General features: G+C 44.5%; 1 protein-coding gene across 1 annotated transcript in view; it reads right to left on the bottom strand.

Moving 5' to 3' along the window:
- The window catches only part of PARM1 (prostate androgen-regulated mucin-like protein 1), a 127382-nt gene extending 116728 nt beyond the window's left edge, over window positions 1-10654 (bottom strand). Inside the window, exon 1 of the mRNA XM_040237078.1 lies at window positions 10404-10654. Within this exon, the coding sequence (XP_040093012.1) occupies window positions 10404-10446 (43 nt within the window). The 5' untranslated portion in view covers window positions 10447-10654. The remainder of the gene's footprint in view (window positions 1-10403) is intronic.
- Window positions 10655-13579: the final 2925 nt, after the last annotated feature.

Raw genomic sequence — 13579 nt, 5'->3', positions numbered from 1 at the left:
ATTTTATGTGGCAGCCTGGATGGGAGGGGAGTTTGGGGGAGAATGGATATAGGTATATGTATGGCTGAGTCCCTTAGCTGTTCACCTGAAACCATCACAACATTGTTAATCGGCTATACTCCAATACAAAATAAAAAGTTTAAAAGGAAAAAAAAAAGATGACTCAAGATTTTCAACATGAGCAATTCAAAAGGTGGGGTTGCCACTAACTGGGGTGAGGAAGGCCTCCACTGAAGCCTGTGTAAGGAGAAAAGTCTAAGAGTATACGTAACGGAGTCCAAGCTTGCTCAGCTCACTGCAGGATAGGCCAATAAATCTGAGATGGGGTGTTGAGGCAAGGAAGACAACTTTATTTGGAAAGCTGGTTGGCGGAGAAGATGGCAGATCAGGGCCTCAAAGTAACCATCTTGTTGGGGCCTGGATGCCAGGTTCTTTTATGGATCAGAGATGAGGGGAGGTGAGGAAACAAAGTAAGAAGACCATTTAATTCAGGCAAATATCTTCTAGAATGACAAGCCTCAGCAGGGGCATATGTTAGTTTCACTTCCTTACAGCCCTTAACAGGTGGACAGGATCAGGCTCTCTCCCTATGAGCCAAACAATGGCACCCTAGCCCAGGGGTCAAGCAGAGGTGGGTGGGTAGCACTCCCGAGGCAGGCCATTATGTGTGCCTATAATAACAAAAATGGCAAAGTAAGAATTAAAGTCACAGAAGCAGATCCAGTATGGATTCAAAATTAACCCTTATGGCTGCATTCAGATTTCAAGATTTTGACGTGATGGATTTGAGATGACTGTGAAACAGTCAACTATTGACCAAGTCAAAATTCATCATCTTCAAAGAATGTAAGTTCTCTGAGGGTAGTCTTCCATCTCTTCTGTTCATTGCCATATCTCCAAAGCCTTAGACAGACGTGTAGGTTCTCTATTAAAAATTAATTTAACAAATATTTGCTAGGCACTCATTCCATGTCTTGCTCTGTTCTCCAAGCTTGGGAGGACAACAGAGACAAAACAGCTAAAATTCCTATGCACCTTACATTCTAGGAGTGAGAGGCAGATAAACAAATGAAATAAAAGAAATCTTCTATCTGTTGGTGTACCTGTTTAATAAACCTTCGCTGGATGTTTACCTACATGGCGCTCAATGTTTATGATAATAAACATATTATCATGACTCTACCAGGAGGAAATCAAGACCCTGGACCTGGCATCCCACCAGCCTGTCTTCCTCCAAAGCTCCTTTCACCATATCATGCTGCCTTTCAGAGGAAGTAACACAAATCTTATCCTTACCAGGTAAATACCAGGGCTGTGTTTCTCTTCATATAAGCAATAAAAGAAAAGTCTGCTCAAAAATAGGACTCTTTGGGAAGTGCAGTCCAGGAGGACTGCCTGGAAGTGGGCAAGCCCTGGTCACTCAGCTCCACTCAGTCCTCCTTCATGGAACCAAACCATGCAGCTGAATTTCTCTTGAAATCTCAGGGCATTTAAGGGCCATCACAATGATTCCTCTGAAAGGCTCAATTTGCAACCTTTCACAAAACTAGAAAGGTGGACTAAAAGACACTTGATATGCATATAAATTTTGAGGGAAAATTGTTTATCCCCCTTGCCTAAAAGTGAAACTGGATTAATCTTCCATTCCCAGCAGCATCATCAAGGAGATGCTTTGGACTTTAGTAGACCCAATAATTTCAGGGCTCACTTCTCAGCCTCACTCAGCCATCTGACATTCTCACCATGTCATGCAGCGGACCACCCCCAGCCTCTTCCACGTATTCTCCACAGAAATTCTGAAACAGCCATGGCCCCTGCCCTCTGTCCATTTCTTATCCACTTTCCACATATACAATAATCTGATATCACACTTCCTTTCCCACCTACATCTCCTGGAAGATAAACCATATTGCTTCCCTGCTGGCTCAGTGGTACAGAATCTATTTGGCAATGCAGGAGATGTGGGTTCGATCCCTGGGTTGGGCAGGTCCCCTGGAGAAGGAAATGGCAACCCATTCCATATTTTTGCCTGGGAAATCCCATGGACAGAGGAGCCTGGTGGGCTACAGTTTACGGGTTCACAAAAGAGTCAGACATGACTTAATGTCTAAACAACAACAAACTTTAAATGATTATTTATCCTCAAAAACTTGTAATTCTTTCTCCTACTCAGAACTGTCTGTGCAGTTCTTCAGAAAGTTCAGTTCTAGAGATTTCTCTTCTGGATTGCCATCTCTGACAACATTGCAAGTTTTAAGATAAAACATGCTGAGTTCCCATCAGTTGGGTGATGGCCATATTCAGCTTGATGTTACCCCTCATCCAGCTGATCCAACAACAGAGAGAATTTCCATGACCAGCAGTATGTGATCCACCAATAACCTACTTTTCCCAAACCAAGAAAGAGGTGTTCAGACCACCAGATTCCTTAGCACCTTCTGATGGACAAATGGGCTTCGAGAGACCCTCATGTTGTAATTCTGAGATGGACTGAGTCTTCTCCTAATGTGGCACATTACTTTAACTCAAGAGAATGACTGGGATCTTAAACATTTCTCTAAAAAAACTGAGGGCAGGATGAGATGATTGATGGTATCACTGACTCAGTGGACAGAAGTTTGAGCAAACTCAGGGAGACAGTGAAGGACAGGGAAGCCTGGCGTGCTGCAGCCCATGGGGTTGCAAAGAGTCGGATATGACTGAACCGCTGAGCAAGAAACAACAAAACATATGCAGCTTTTTGCATGGTGAATAAAGAGGGCATCTTTTTATCCTCACAATAATTTTTATTGTTCTTGCTAAACACTCCAAATTATAGTCCAAATTACAAAGCAAGAATCATGCAATATAGAGGGTTTAATGGTGAAATAACTGTTCAGTGCCAGTACAATGGTATCTGTCCGCTGTCTGTCTGTAGGATCACAAAAGCTTTTCCAATGGAAAATGAAAAGGTTTCATAAAGGGCAGACAGCGCCAGTAACAACTCATCCTGGATACAAGAGTGGTGAATAAACCCTCTCAGTAATGAGGTTATGCTTCTGTACTACACAAACCTGGCAAGAATATCCTAATTTTAAAGGTAATGTATATTTTAATGTGTTCTAATCAGCAGGAAGCCTGAATGGTAGCTTTAAGTTCACAACCACGACCAAAAAAATGAAAAATCAAATAAACAAAATCCCCTCTCTCCCAATTCTTTTCATGTGCAACACTTGCCCTAAAATCTCTGTCCTTATTTCCTCCTTGATAGAAAAGAAAATCAAGTGTCAGAATTTGGACTGCAAGTGTAAGATATTATCAAAGTTGTATTCTATCATCCATCTTATTTTGTATTGAATAGACATATTTTCTAAATATCACACCTGGTAACTTTCCACAATTTTTTGGCCTTAGCTATAAAGGTACAAATTTCCGGCACAGTCTAGTTGCTTCAAGGATTTTTTCCCCCAATCTGCCTTGAAATTCTGTCTAATGTGCTGCTTTAGGCTTCATAGAGCCACAGCTTTCAAGTGATACGTATAGACCTTTCCTGTAGGAATTATGCAAACCTTATGTAATATTTGTGAGATGTGTTAAAATCCTGGCACAGAAGAGAACTCTGAAATCCAAAGCTGTTCTATAACTTTCTTTTTTAATCAGCTGCCAGCTGGATTCTGCAAAGCTACTAGTTCCAGTTCCTATGCAAGAACACTGCTACCATTTTAAACAATATACTTTTTTTTCCGTTGTTGAAGGAAAGGTCACAAGGGGGGTAAAGTAATGTAGCCTCGGGGAGGCTAAAGAAATCCCACCACTTGTTCAGAAACCCACCACAGTGCACAGTGAATGGATATGCAATCCAATTCAAAACGTTCCACTGGAGAGCTCCCTTTGAATCCTAACCTTGTAAGTTGTTTCCAGAGACAGAGCTGCTTTGAAATCTCGGTGTCTTCTTCCCATGAACAGATTGTGACGAATGAATGAAATGGTGTAGGGCAGCTAAAGCTGGGTGAGGCACAGTTCAAAATAAAGCCAATCCTATGTCAAACACATTGCTCTGATGAACCACATATGGAAGGCCAAAGGTAGCGCCGCTAGACAAAATACAGGGTGCCTCATTACATCGGAATTCAAGATAAACAAGGAAGAATTAGTTAGCTTAAGTGTGTCCCAAGCACTAAGTGGGATAGACTCAGAATTCATATTTACTTAAATTCAAATTGAACTGGACAACCTGTATTTTCCATTGCTAAACCTGGCAATACTTACCCTAGGAAAATTAAAATGTTTATTTTCAATCAATATTATACTATCTTGCACCATGAAAAACACAGATGGAAACAATTATATAATCATTTATTTTGCTTTAACGATTTCTATTACCTTATAAATGGCAAAAGTCTCAACAATATTAGAACAGGTAAAAGAAATGAGCTAAGCTGCTGTAAAGGATCATGAAGACTATTTAAAGATCCACACATCAGAAAATCTGATGTCACATCAATCCTCATCACTGAAATAATTTAAGCTGTGACTACGAAATGTAATGCCATGAACTATGTACACAAATGAATCTTATTTTATAGTAACCCTTTGTGTGTGCTAAGTCCCTTCAGTCATGTCCGACTCTGTGCAACCCTAAAGACTGTAGCCTGTCAGGCTCCTTTGTCCGTGGGATTCACCCTACTTGTACATTAACTGGATGATAACCTATTAACCTTGTACTTCCAAGTAAAAGTGGTTAATAGGTTAGAGCTTCCCTGGTGGCTCAGACGGTAAAGAATCTGCCTGCAATACAGGAGACCCAGGTTCAGTCTGTATGCTGGGAAGATCCCCTGGAAAAGGAAATGGCAACGCACTCCAATATTCTTGCCTAGGAGAATCCCATGGACAGAGGAGCTTGGCAGGCTACAGTTCAAGGGGTCACAAAGAGTCAGACACAATGAGCAACTAACACTCCAAGTAAAAAGCAATCATTGCATAATGCAGGTACCCACTGTTGGCCTACCTTTTTTCATGACCACTGATACATCCTAAATGAAGAATTAATTTTTTCTAGGCAACTGTTTTATTCAATATCTTGCTAGCAAAGCAAATACAATCAAATTTCCATATCCATGGGGTCTGCATTTATGGAGTCAACCAACCTCAGACTGAAAATATTGGGAAAAAAATTCCAGAAAGTTCCAAAAAACAAAACTTGAACTTGCTGCGTGCCTGAAACAATTGACATAGCATTTCCATTTCATTGGGTATTTTAAGCAACCTTGCTATTGTTGTTGTTCAGTTGCTAAGTCATGTCTGACTTTTTGCGACCCCGTGGACTGCAGCATGCCAGACTTCCCTGTTCTTCACCATCTCGCGGAGTTTGCTCAAACTCATGTCCATTGACTCGATGATGCCATCCAACCATCTCATTCTCTGTCAACCCCTTGTCCTCCTGCCCTCAATCTTTCCCAGCACTAGGGTCTTTTCCAATGAGTCAGCTCTTCACATCAGGTGGCCAAAGTATTGGCGCTTCAGCTTCAGTCTTTCCAATGAATATTCAGAGTTGATTTCCTTTAGGATTGACTGATTTGATCTCCTTACAGTCCAAGGGATTCTCAAGAGTCTTCTCCAACACCACAGATGATTTAAAGTATACAAAAGGACGTGTGTAGGTTATATGCAAATACTATATACATTTTATATAAGAAACTTGAGTATCTGAGGATTTTTTATGGTGAGGGCAGGCTGTGGATACTGAGGGATGACTCTATTTGTTTCCTAAACTAACATATACAATCTCAGTAACAGATATTTCAAAAAGGGAGAAGACTATTGTAAATGCTATAGCAAGATTCCTTTCATTTGGGTGTTAAAAAACAGCCAATCCCTTTTGAAACTATGTTTAACATCCCTCTTCATTGTTTCCAGTGAATGCTGTATCCCCTGCCCCTGCCCCCTGCAAAACTGTTGTTTAAGAAAATCTGCTCAAGCAGTGTAAACATTTGTCCAATATTTTTCTTAGGAAAACATAAGCACTACTAAATTAGGCCCAAATGATCAGGTTAAATTAGAGATCTGGCCGTTACTGATGGTTTTGGATTCTGGAGAGAGCCATGCTGGGTCATTCATACACCGCGAAATGCCTTTTCCTAAGTTGTTTGATCTCAAGTATCCAACATGTGTGGATCTGGGCACCTGACATTTTTTTAAAATTTTATTTGTTCACTTATTTATTTTTGGCTGCACTGAGTCTTTGTTGTTGCACAGCCTTTTCTCTAGGTGCCGTGAGCGGAGTCCACTCTTCACTGCAGTGTACTGATTTTCATTGGAGCGGCTTCTCTTGTTGTGGGGCATGGACTCTATGGTGTGGGCTTCAGTGGCTGTGCATGACCTTAGAGCGGTTCCCACGTTCTTAGAACACAGAATCAATAGTTGTGGTGTGACATGTGGGATGTTTAAGGCCCAGGAATCAAACCCATGTCTCCTGCATTGGCAGGCAAATTTTTTACCCCTGAGCCACCAGGGAAGCCTTATTTGACCTTAAGGTTTAGCCGAGTTGGGCTCTTGAAACAGATCAGTTTGCAAAAGACTTTGTGGAAGAAATAAAGTCTTCGGTGACACTTCTGTTTGTTACTGAGTGTTTTTTGGACTGTTGTGCTAAATTTGAGCTGGCACATTATTAACCTTTTCAAATTAGGCATTTAGTAGGCTCAGCTGAATCTTTTCTTAATTTGCACACGAAGATTTGCCAGAACAGCTGGCACTGTGCTGGAATATTAGTTGAGATCTTCAATTTACACAGGCCAAGCAGAAACACATACACTTCAGAGAGGATGACCTAACTGGTGCTGAACACAGTCACCTTTATAAATCAGAATAATAGCAATAACAACTGCTAATACTGACTGAGTGCTTACTATGTCCCAGGCATTATAGGTATGAACAGTCATTTACCACTTTCAACAACCTAATGAGGTTTTAGTCCCTCAATTTTGTAGATAAGAAAAGTCAAGAATGGTTAGATTAGGTTCCCAGATTATACAATTTAGTGGCAATAATTTTGCTTTGTTCAAGGCAATCTAACTGCAGAATTTGAGTGCTCACCACTCTGCAATACTGTGTCAACAAATGTATCCCATAGTAATAAAAAACTTCTACCTTCTCAGGTAGGTTTCCCAGTGAAGGATGTGTCCCTTTGTGATGCAGACTTCAGGGGAATAGGAGGTAACCAGGTTAAAGAGATGCATGCCACCCTTCACCTCCACTCTCAAACAATCACAGGCAACCCAGCTGTTGCCTTAAACGTGTGTGCATTTTTTTGGTTTATTTTTAACACGTTTATGGTGAGATTTATGATACTCCTTTAATATGCTTATGATAAGGCCCTTCCATATATTGGGATCTATAGTGAGAACACAGCCATAAATGTGGAGGGTGGGGTCTTCCAGGAAGGACATTTGAGATGTTAGTTACCTGAAGAATGATGTTACAGGCGCAAGACACAAATAGGCTCTCGAGCTGGGTGGCAGACTGGAATCTAGCCCTGCTGGTCTTGATCACCAAGCTTGGGTAATGGGACAGAATGCTGCATTCTCCCCGGGGTGGGGTGGGGAGACCAGGGGCATACAGGGCAGAACCCACATCAGAAAACATGGAGTCAAGGGTTTTTGTATCTTTCTTATCTATGCTTGTTTCTCCTTTGAACTACTTGAATGTTTGGAAAAGGACTTTGGAAAGTTCCAGTAAGTCTCAGATGTCTCAGTGAGGGAATTTTTAAACATATTGCGCCACAGAGCACTGGAGGGTGGCAACAATGGTGGTGGGAATGACAGAATTGAATCCAGTGGAGAAACAGAGAGAGATGAAGATGGAGACTTCCTGTGGCCCTTCATTCTCCCTTCCCTCTTGGTTCTGATGCCAAACATCGGAGGTTCTGGCTTGTAATTTAGAGGTAGTGTTTCTGTATGCCTGAGTACTGGCCTTAGAGGTGTTTGGGAATGGTTTGTAAAATAGCCACGCTTGTTTTCTACCATAATCGCCTCTGGAAGAACTGAAGACAGCCCAAGATTTCTCTCTCTTCCTTCTTTTTAAAATACAACTAAGTGTAGAGGTCTACTTTTCCTGTGTTGTTGCCAATGTAGATATTTACAACTGTCCATTATACAGGTTGGAAGAAATGCTAAGTATTTATAATGAGTAGATTTACTAGGCTAAAAAAAAAAAAAGTTCCCTGCTATGCCCCATTCCTGACTCAAGAAGTATCACTGAAAGTTTTACAGAAAATTTCCTGAAGCCACTAAAGTTGGAGGGATTAAAAAAGAAACAAAACAAAAGAAAAAGCAACTGCCTGGTGAAATTAGCTAGAGCTTTGCCAAGGGAGCCAGAATGATCCACTGAAACACGCATGCCACTTTTATCTTAAGAATCCTAGTCCCTGTCTCCCTTACCAACTTTTTCTAGAAAAGCTGTATTTTAGTTTCTGAAAGCACCCTACTTGGGGATGTAGAGAAGTTCATAAGGTATTTATACATATTTTTATGTGATTTTCCTGATATACTGTAGGTAGATCTAACACACTGAGCCCTAAAGAGACTTCTTCCCAGGCACAAACTCAGAAGAAAGGATGAAGCTTCCGCAGGCTCTGTTTGGGAGATGGACCCAGCAACATAATTATGTCTTCCGGGGGTCAGGGGAGTCCTGGAAGTCGGAGGCTGTGATCTTCAGGACGTTGACCTCAACACAGATGCTTTAGGATGAGAACGAGGCTACTCAGTTCCTGAGCTACCAGCCTCCTCACTCTCTCCAGGAACAAGGGCAAGATTTCAGCTGGAAAAAGCAGCAGAGCTAACCTCTAAAACTGGCCAAGGAGGGAGAAAAAATCGTGAGCTCCTTGCGCGGGGGCCGGGCGGGCGGGGGGCGAGGGGGGTGGTGGTCCACAATACACTGCCTAATCCCAGCGTTGCCAACTGCTAGAGTTGTTTAAAAAAAAGGGGGTGGGGGAGAAATTAAAAAGACAAGCCACTAAATAAAATTACCCAACAAACCTACCTACCAGCTCTACTGGCTAACTGACGGTTTTCTGAGCCCCGAGCCTCATGAAAAGATTTCTAGCGAGGAGAATGGAAGGCACCTTCCCTGTCATTTCATAAACGTTTCTTGGCAATGCCGGGACCCTCGCTGTCACACTTGCCGGGATCCGTGCGCTCCCAGCCTGGCCAAGGCTGAGGACGCTCCGAACCGTGCAGACACCAGAGAAAAGACAGCTTTCCGAGGCGCTCAGCAAGTAGAGGAAGAAGACTCTCTCTAGCCTCAAGTTGGGAAACTTTTACTCAAAACTGCATTATCCTTTGTTGAGCTGCCAGGAAATCCCTAGTTTCTTTTTATGGGATTGTGATGACCTGTGTCCATGATTGCAGGAACCCAAGCAATTCAGGACGAAAAATATATATACACGTTCTACAAGCATGAGTCAAATGATTTGTGTATGGACGTGGCTTTGGGACATTCTTATCTTTAAACACGCCGGCGTCCGCGCACTCGGCGGCTTTTTCCGCCTATGCCTGTCCCTTGTCGGCCTGCATTTTCTAGAAAAACTGGGTACCCCAATCTCTGACTCAAAGCGCCTTTCTGTATCTCCCCACCAAGCCAAGCTCAATCCTCGGGCTCCTCTCTTCCGAGTCCTCTGCTTAGAGGCCGCTGCCGTCCGTGGTCCAGAGAAATACGCGCGTGGGGAAGCCGAGCCGGCCGGAGGGGCAGGGGTGGAACCAGGAGAATGCTAGTGTTTGCCAAGTTAACAGTTTCAGCCAGGGGCACGGATTCTGGGGAGCCCAGGGGCCACAAGGTAGAAGTGGTAACTCCTCAGCGGTGATCGGAAGCTCGAGCCCGGGTGGGAGCGGGGCTGTCAGTGCCGCACCATCCTCAAGCGTAAATAGGAAAGGACGCGGAGACAGAGCCCACCAAAACTCGGGGAACGCAAACCAGCCCGGCCGGGTGCGCAGCCAAGACTTCACGCTTTCCCAGATGCTATCCCCCGCCTGCTTCCCTCTCTGGGTGCAACCGCGTCAGGAAGTCTGATGCCCAGCTCTGGCATGGTGTGCTCGGAGACCCGAGAAACCCCAGCGTCGCCAAGCCTGGCTTCAAATGCGTCGGGCAGCCACCTGTTTCACAAAGCCCGGAGTTTGTTGCGGGGGCGAGCTGCGGCGGGAAGAACCCTGTCAATCCCTCTGTGCGCCTCGGCACAGAATCTCCAAAAACGCGCATCACCCCAAAACCAAGTGCACTCATACCTTTGCGCAACCCGAGAGGCTCGCACCACTCCTGCCAACCGCGGGCGGCGACTTACTTCCCGATCCCCCGGCTTCAGCTCCCAACCCAGCGCTGGCCTTGGGTCCCATACCGCGCCCGACCCCTCCGCCAGGGACAGCGCCCCAAAATACCTGCCGTGAAGATGCAGAGAGCGAAGAGGGTCTTGCAGACCATGGTACCTTGGTACTCGTGCCGAGCCCGGCGCGGACGGCGGGAGAGTTTGCCGGGACTGACCGAGCGCCCCCGAGCGCGGGCAGCTTCTCCTCGGCTCGCTGGCTGCGGCGGGAGCCGGGCGGCCCGGGCGGCGGCAGGGGAAGCGAGGCGAGCGCCGCGCGGCTCCGTCAGCTGCTCGTCCTCCGGCGCCCGGCGCGCTTCTGCTCCATCCCAGCCGCCGGAGCCCGGGGCCGCCTCCGCCGCCGCGACAGCCGCCGCCAAACCCCTCCCACCCGGGCCCCGCGGCGATGACAAGGCCACCCCTGGCCTTTCCTCTCCCGGCGCTCGAGTCCCGAGAGTCCCGGCCCAGGGCGGCCTCTGCTGGACAGTCAGGGCGCGAGACCCGAGTACTGACCCGGTTCAGCAAATGTTTGGGGCCGTTAGCACTGTGCTGGGAACTAAGGGAATGCAAAGAAGTGAGAGCAGATCTCTGTTCTCAGGAATTTATCTCAGGTTTCTTCCATGAGTTACAACCTTGGTGACCCATATGCCATCTTAGGTGTCACCTCGAAGGGCCAAGACCCCACCGTTCTAAGCACATACACTTTTTTCCAAATATGAGAGCCTTTTTTGTTTTTTCATTTCCCCAAATATTCTGTGTGTGCATTTAAACCCTCACTCCCATTCAGCCCCACTGCATTTCCTGGTGCCTGAGCCAAAATGTCTGCTATCCGCTTCAGCTTCTTACTGTTAACAGAAGAAATAGTACTAATGTCAAATAATGTCAGTGATCGTGGGATAACTATGAGCGAGGAACCCTACTAGGTGTATCATGGTGCCTTCTAACGCCCTATGACATAAGAATTATTACTCCATTTTACAGATGAGAAAGCTAAGGCATAGAGAAGGTCAGTAATGTGCCCAGGGACACAGAACTGGTAAGGAGTGCATTCCACAAGTCACTTGTGTCCCAGGGCATAATAGCAAAGGTTGTCATTTCCTGAGAAATGCTGTGTGTTGGACAACTGTGCTGTACATGTATTAACCAAATCAAGTTTTCAGAACAATCCTTTTAGGTGACACTGTTACATCTTCATTTTCAGGAGAGAAAATGAAAGTAATGAGATAGATAGTACTAGATAATGGTAGAGATAAGATGCCTGCCTAGGGACCCCAGGTCATCCTGGTACTCTCTCTTCAAAGCCCAGAGTTTCTGTTGTGTTCACACAGGTCAACGCTGACCTTTCATTTATCCTCCCACCACCTTAGACCTTCTTATTTCTACATTTCTATCAGACCAGATGCCAGATCACCTCCCAATATCTGTTATTATGAGCCTGGTGGTCCCCTAGGCTGGCTTCTTGAAAGGCTCAGTGGTAAAGAATCTGCCTGCAATGTAGGAGACGCAGGTTTGATCCCTGGGTCAGGAAGATCCCGGAGGAGGTCATGGCTACCCATTGCAGTATTCTTGCCAGGAAAATCCCATGGGCAGAGGAGCCTGGTGAGCTAAAGTCCATGAAGTCTCAAAGAGTTGGAATGACCGAAGTGACTGAGCGTGGTCCCCTGGACACTAGAGCTGGGATGCTGCAGAAATTGAGTGTTCTAAAGAACTGATTTGCTCAGAACCATGAGTAGTGCTGGAGGGCAACATTTTTTTTTTTTTTCCTGTGACTTCTTTCTCATTTACCAGACAGAGCCTCAGGTTTCATTTTCTCATTCTCTTGGACCTCATGACTTTTTCTGTGATGACATCAGTTCCTCTGCCTGACCCAATCGTTACCACTGATACAGCTTGTCATGCTTCCCCAACCAGATTAAACTGAGGTCATGGTTTTTCTTTTGTCTTGGTAAATGTATTGATTCTTGCTGAAATAAGTAACCAAATGCCCATCCCCCTTTTCTCCTCCCTCACCAGAGAAACTGCAAATTCAATTTATTAAACAAGTTGTCTTAATGTTTTTGACCTTCAGGTCCTTCTGGTTTCTAGTGTAATCTATGTGATTATGAAGAATTTCTGCATCTGTGTGGTGACTGGTGGGGAGGCAGGGACCACACACAGAGTTCTGCAAGCACGTTCTGTAAGGCACTGGTGCCTTTAGATAGGGTCATTTAAGTAAGAGGCTCTGTGACAGAAATATTTTTCAAAAACACTTCACAAAAAAAATTATTCAATTGAAATTCAATAAAACTTTAATGGAGTCCTTTAGTAGTGCAAAGCATGTGTGACTGGCTTTGATATCTAAGATGCTGGTTTGGTACCCAGCCTGGTAATCCACTCCAGTATTCTTGGCTGGAGAATCCCATGAACAGAGGAGCCTGGTGGGTTACAGTCCATAGGGCTGCTAAGAGTCAGACATGACTGAAGTCATTTAGCAACAGCAGATTATGATCCCCACGTGTGAATTAGTTAAAATTTCCAAAGCTTTTCATTGTATACAGAATAGAGTTGAAAATAATTTAACTAAAGTAAGCCTTTATCAACCATTAAAGGTTTGGATTTATTAATTTAGTAAAAATATATTTGATCACTTACTAGGTGGTAGACCTTATAGTAGGTTGAGGGAATGAAATGTGTTGTAATAGTCAATGTAGGTAGGTTATGCTGCTGTAATATACCACCCCATTATTGCTTATTGCTCAGAGGCTTAAACGATAGAGGTTTACTTCTCTCTGATCATCATCGGCTGTGGATCCAGCTACTCCCCAGAGCAGATGTCTTCTACATCAGGATTCAGTGTTGTACTCCCTGTCTTCTACACTCAGGAAAGACTGAGGAGGAGAACTGAGTGCAGCATTTATGTTTTCCACCCGGAAGCGATTGTTCTGCTCATAATTTATTGATGATGTGCTCAGTCGCTCAGGCATGTCTGACTCTTTGTGACCCCATGGACTGTAGCCCGCCAGGCTCCTCTGTCCGTGGAATTTTCTTGGCGAGAATAATGGACTGGGTTGCCATTTTATTCTCCAGGAGTTGAATCCACATCTCCGGCATCTCCTGCATTGCAGGTGATTCTTCACAACCAGGAAGCACATTCTTCGTGGTTGTGATTGTGCCACAGTGGTTAATTGTCCCTGCCACCAGGAAGCTTATATTCTAGAAGTGAGGAGTCAAGCATTGAATGATTTCCAAAGTATATGTGGTAATTTGTTGTGT

This window comes from Oryx dammah, unplaced genomic scaffold (assembly GCF_014754425.2).
Source record: "Oryx dammah isolate SB20612 unplaced genomic scaffold, SCBI_Odam_1.1 HiC_scaffold_3, whole genome shotgun sequence".
Lineage (NCBI taxonomy): Eukaryota > Metazoa > Chordata > Mammalia > Artiodactyla > Bovidae > Oryx > Oryx dammah.
This window is presented reverse-complemented; position numbering and strand designations above follow the sequence as displayed.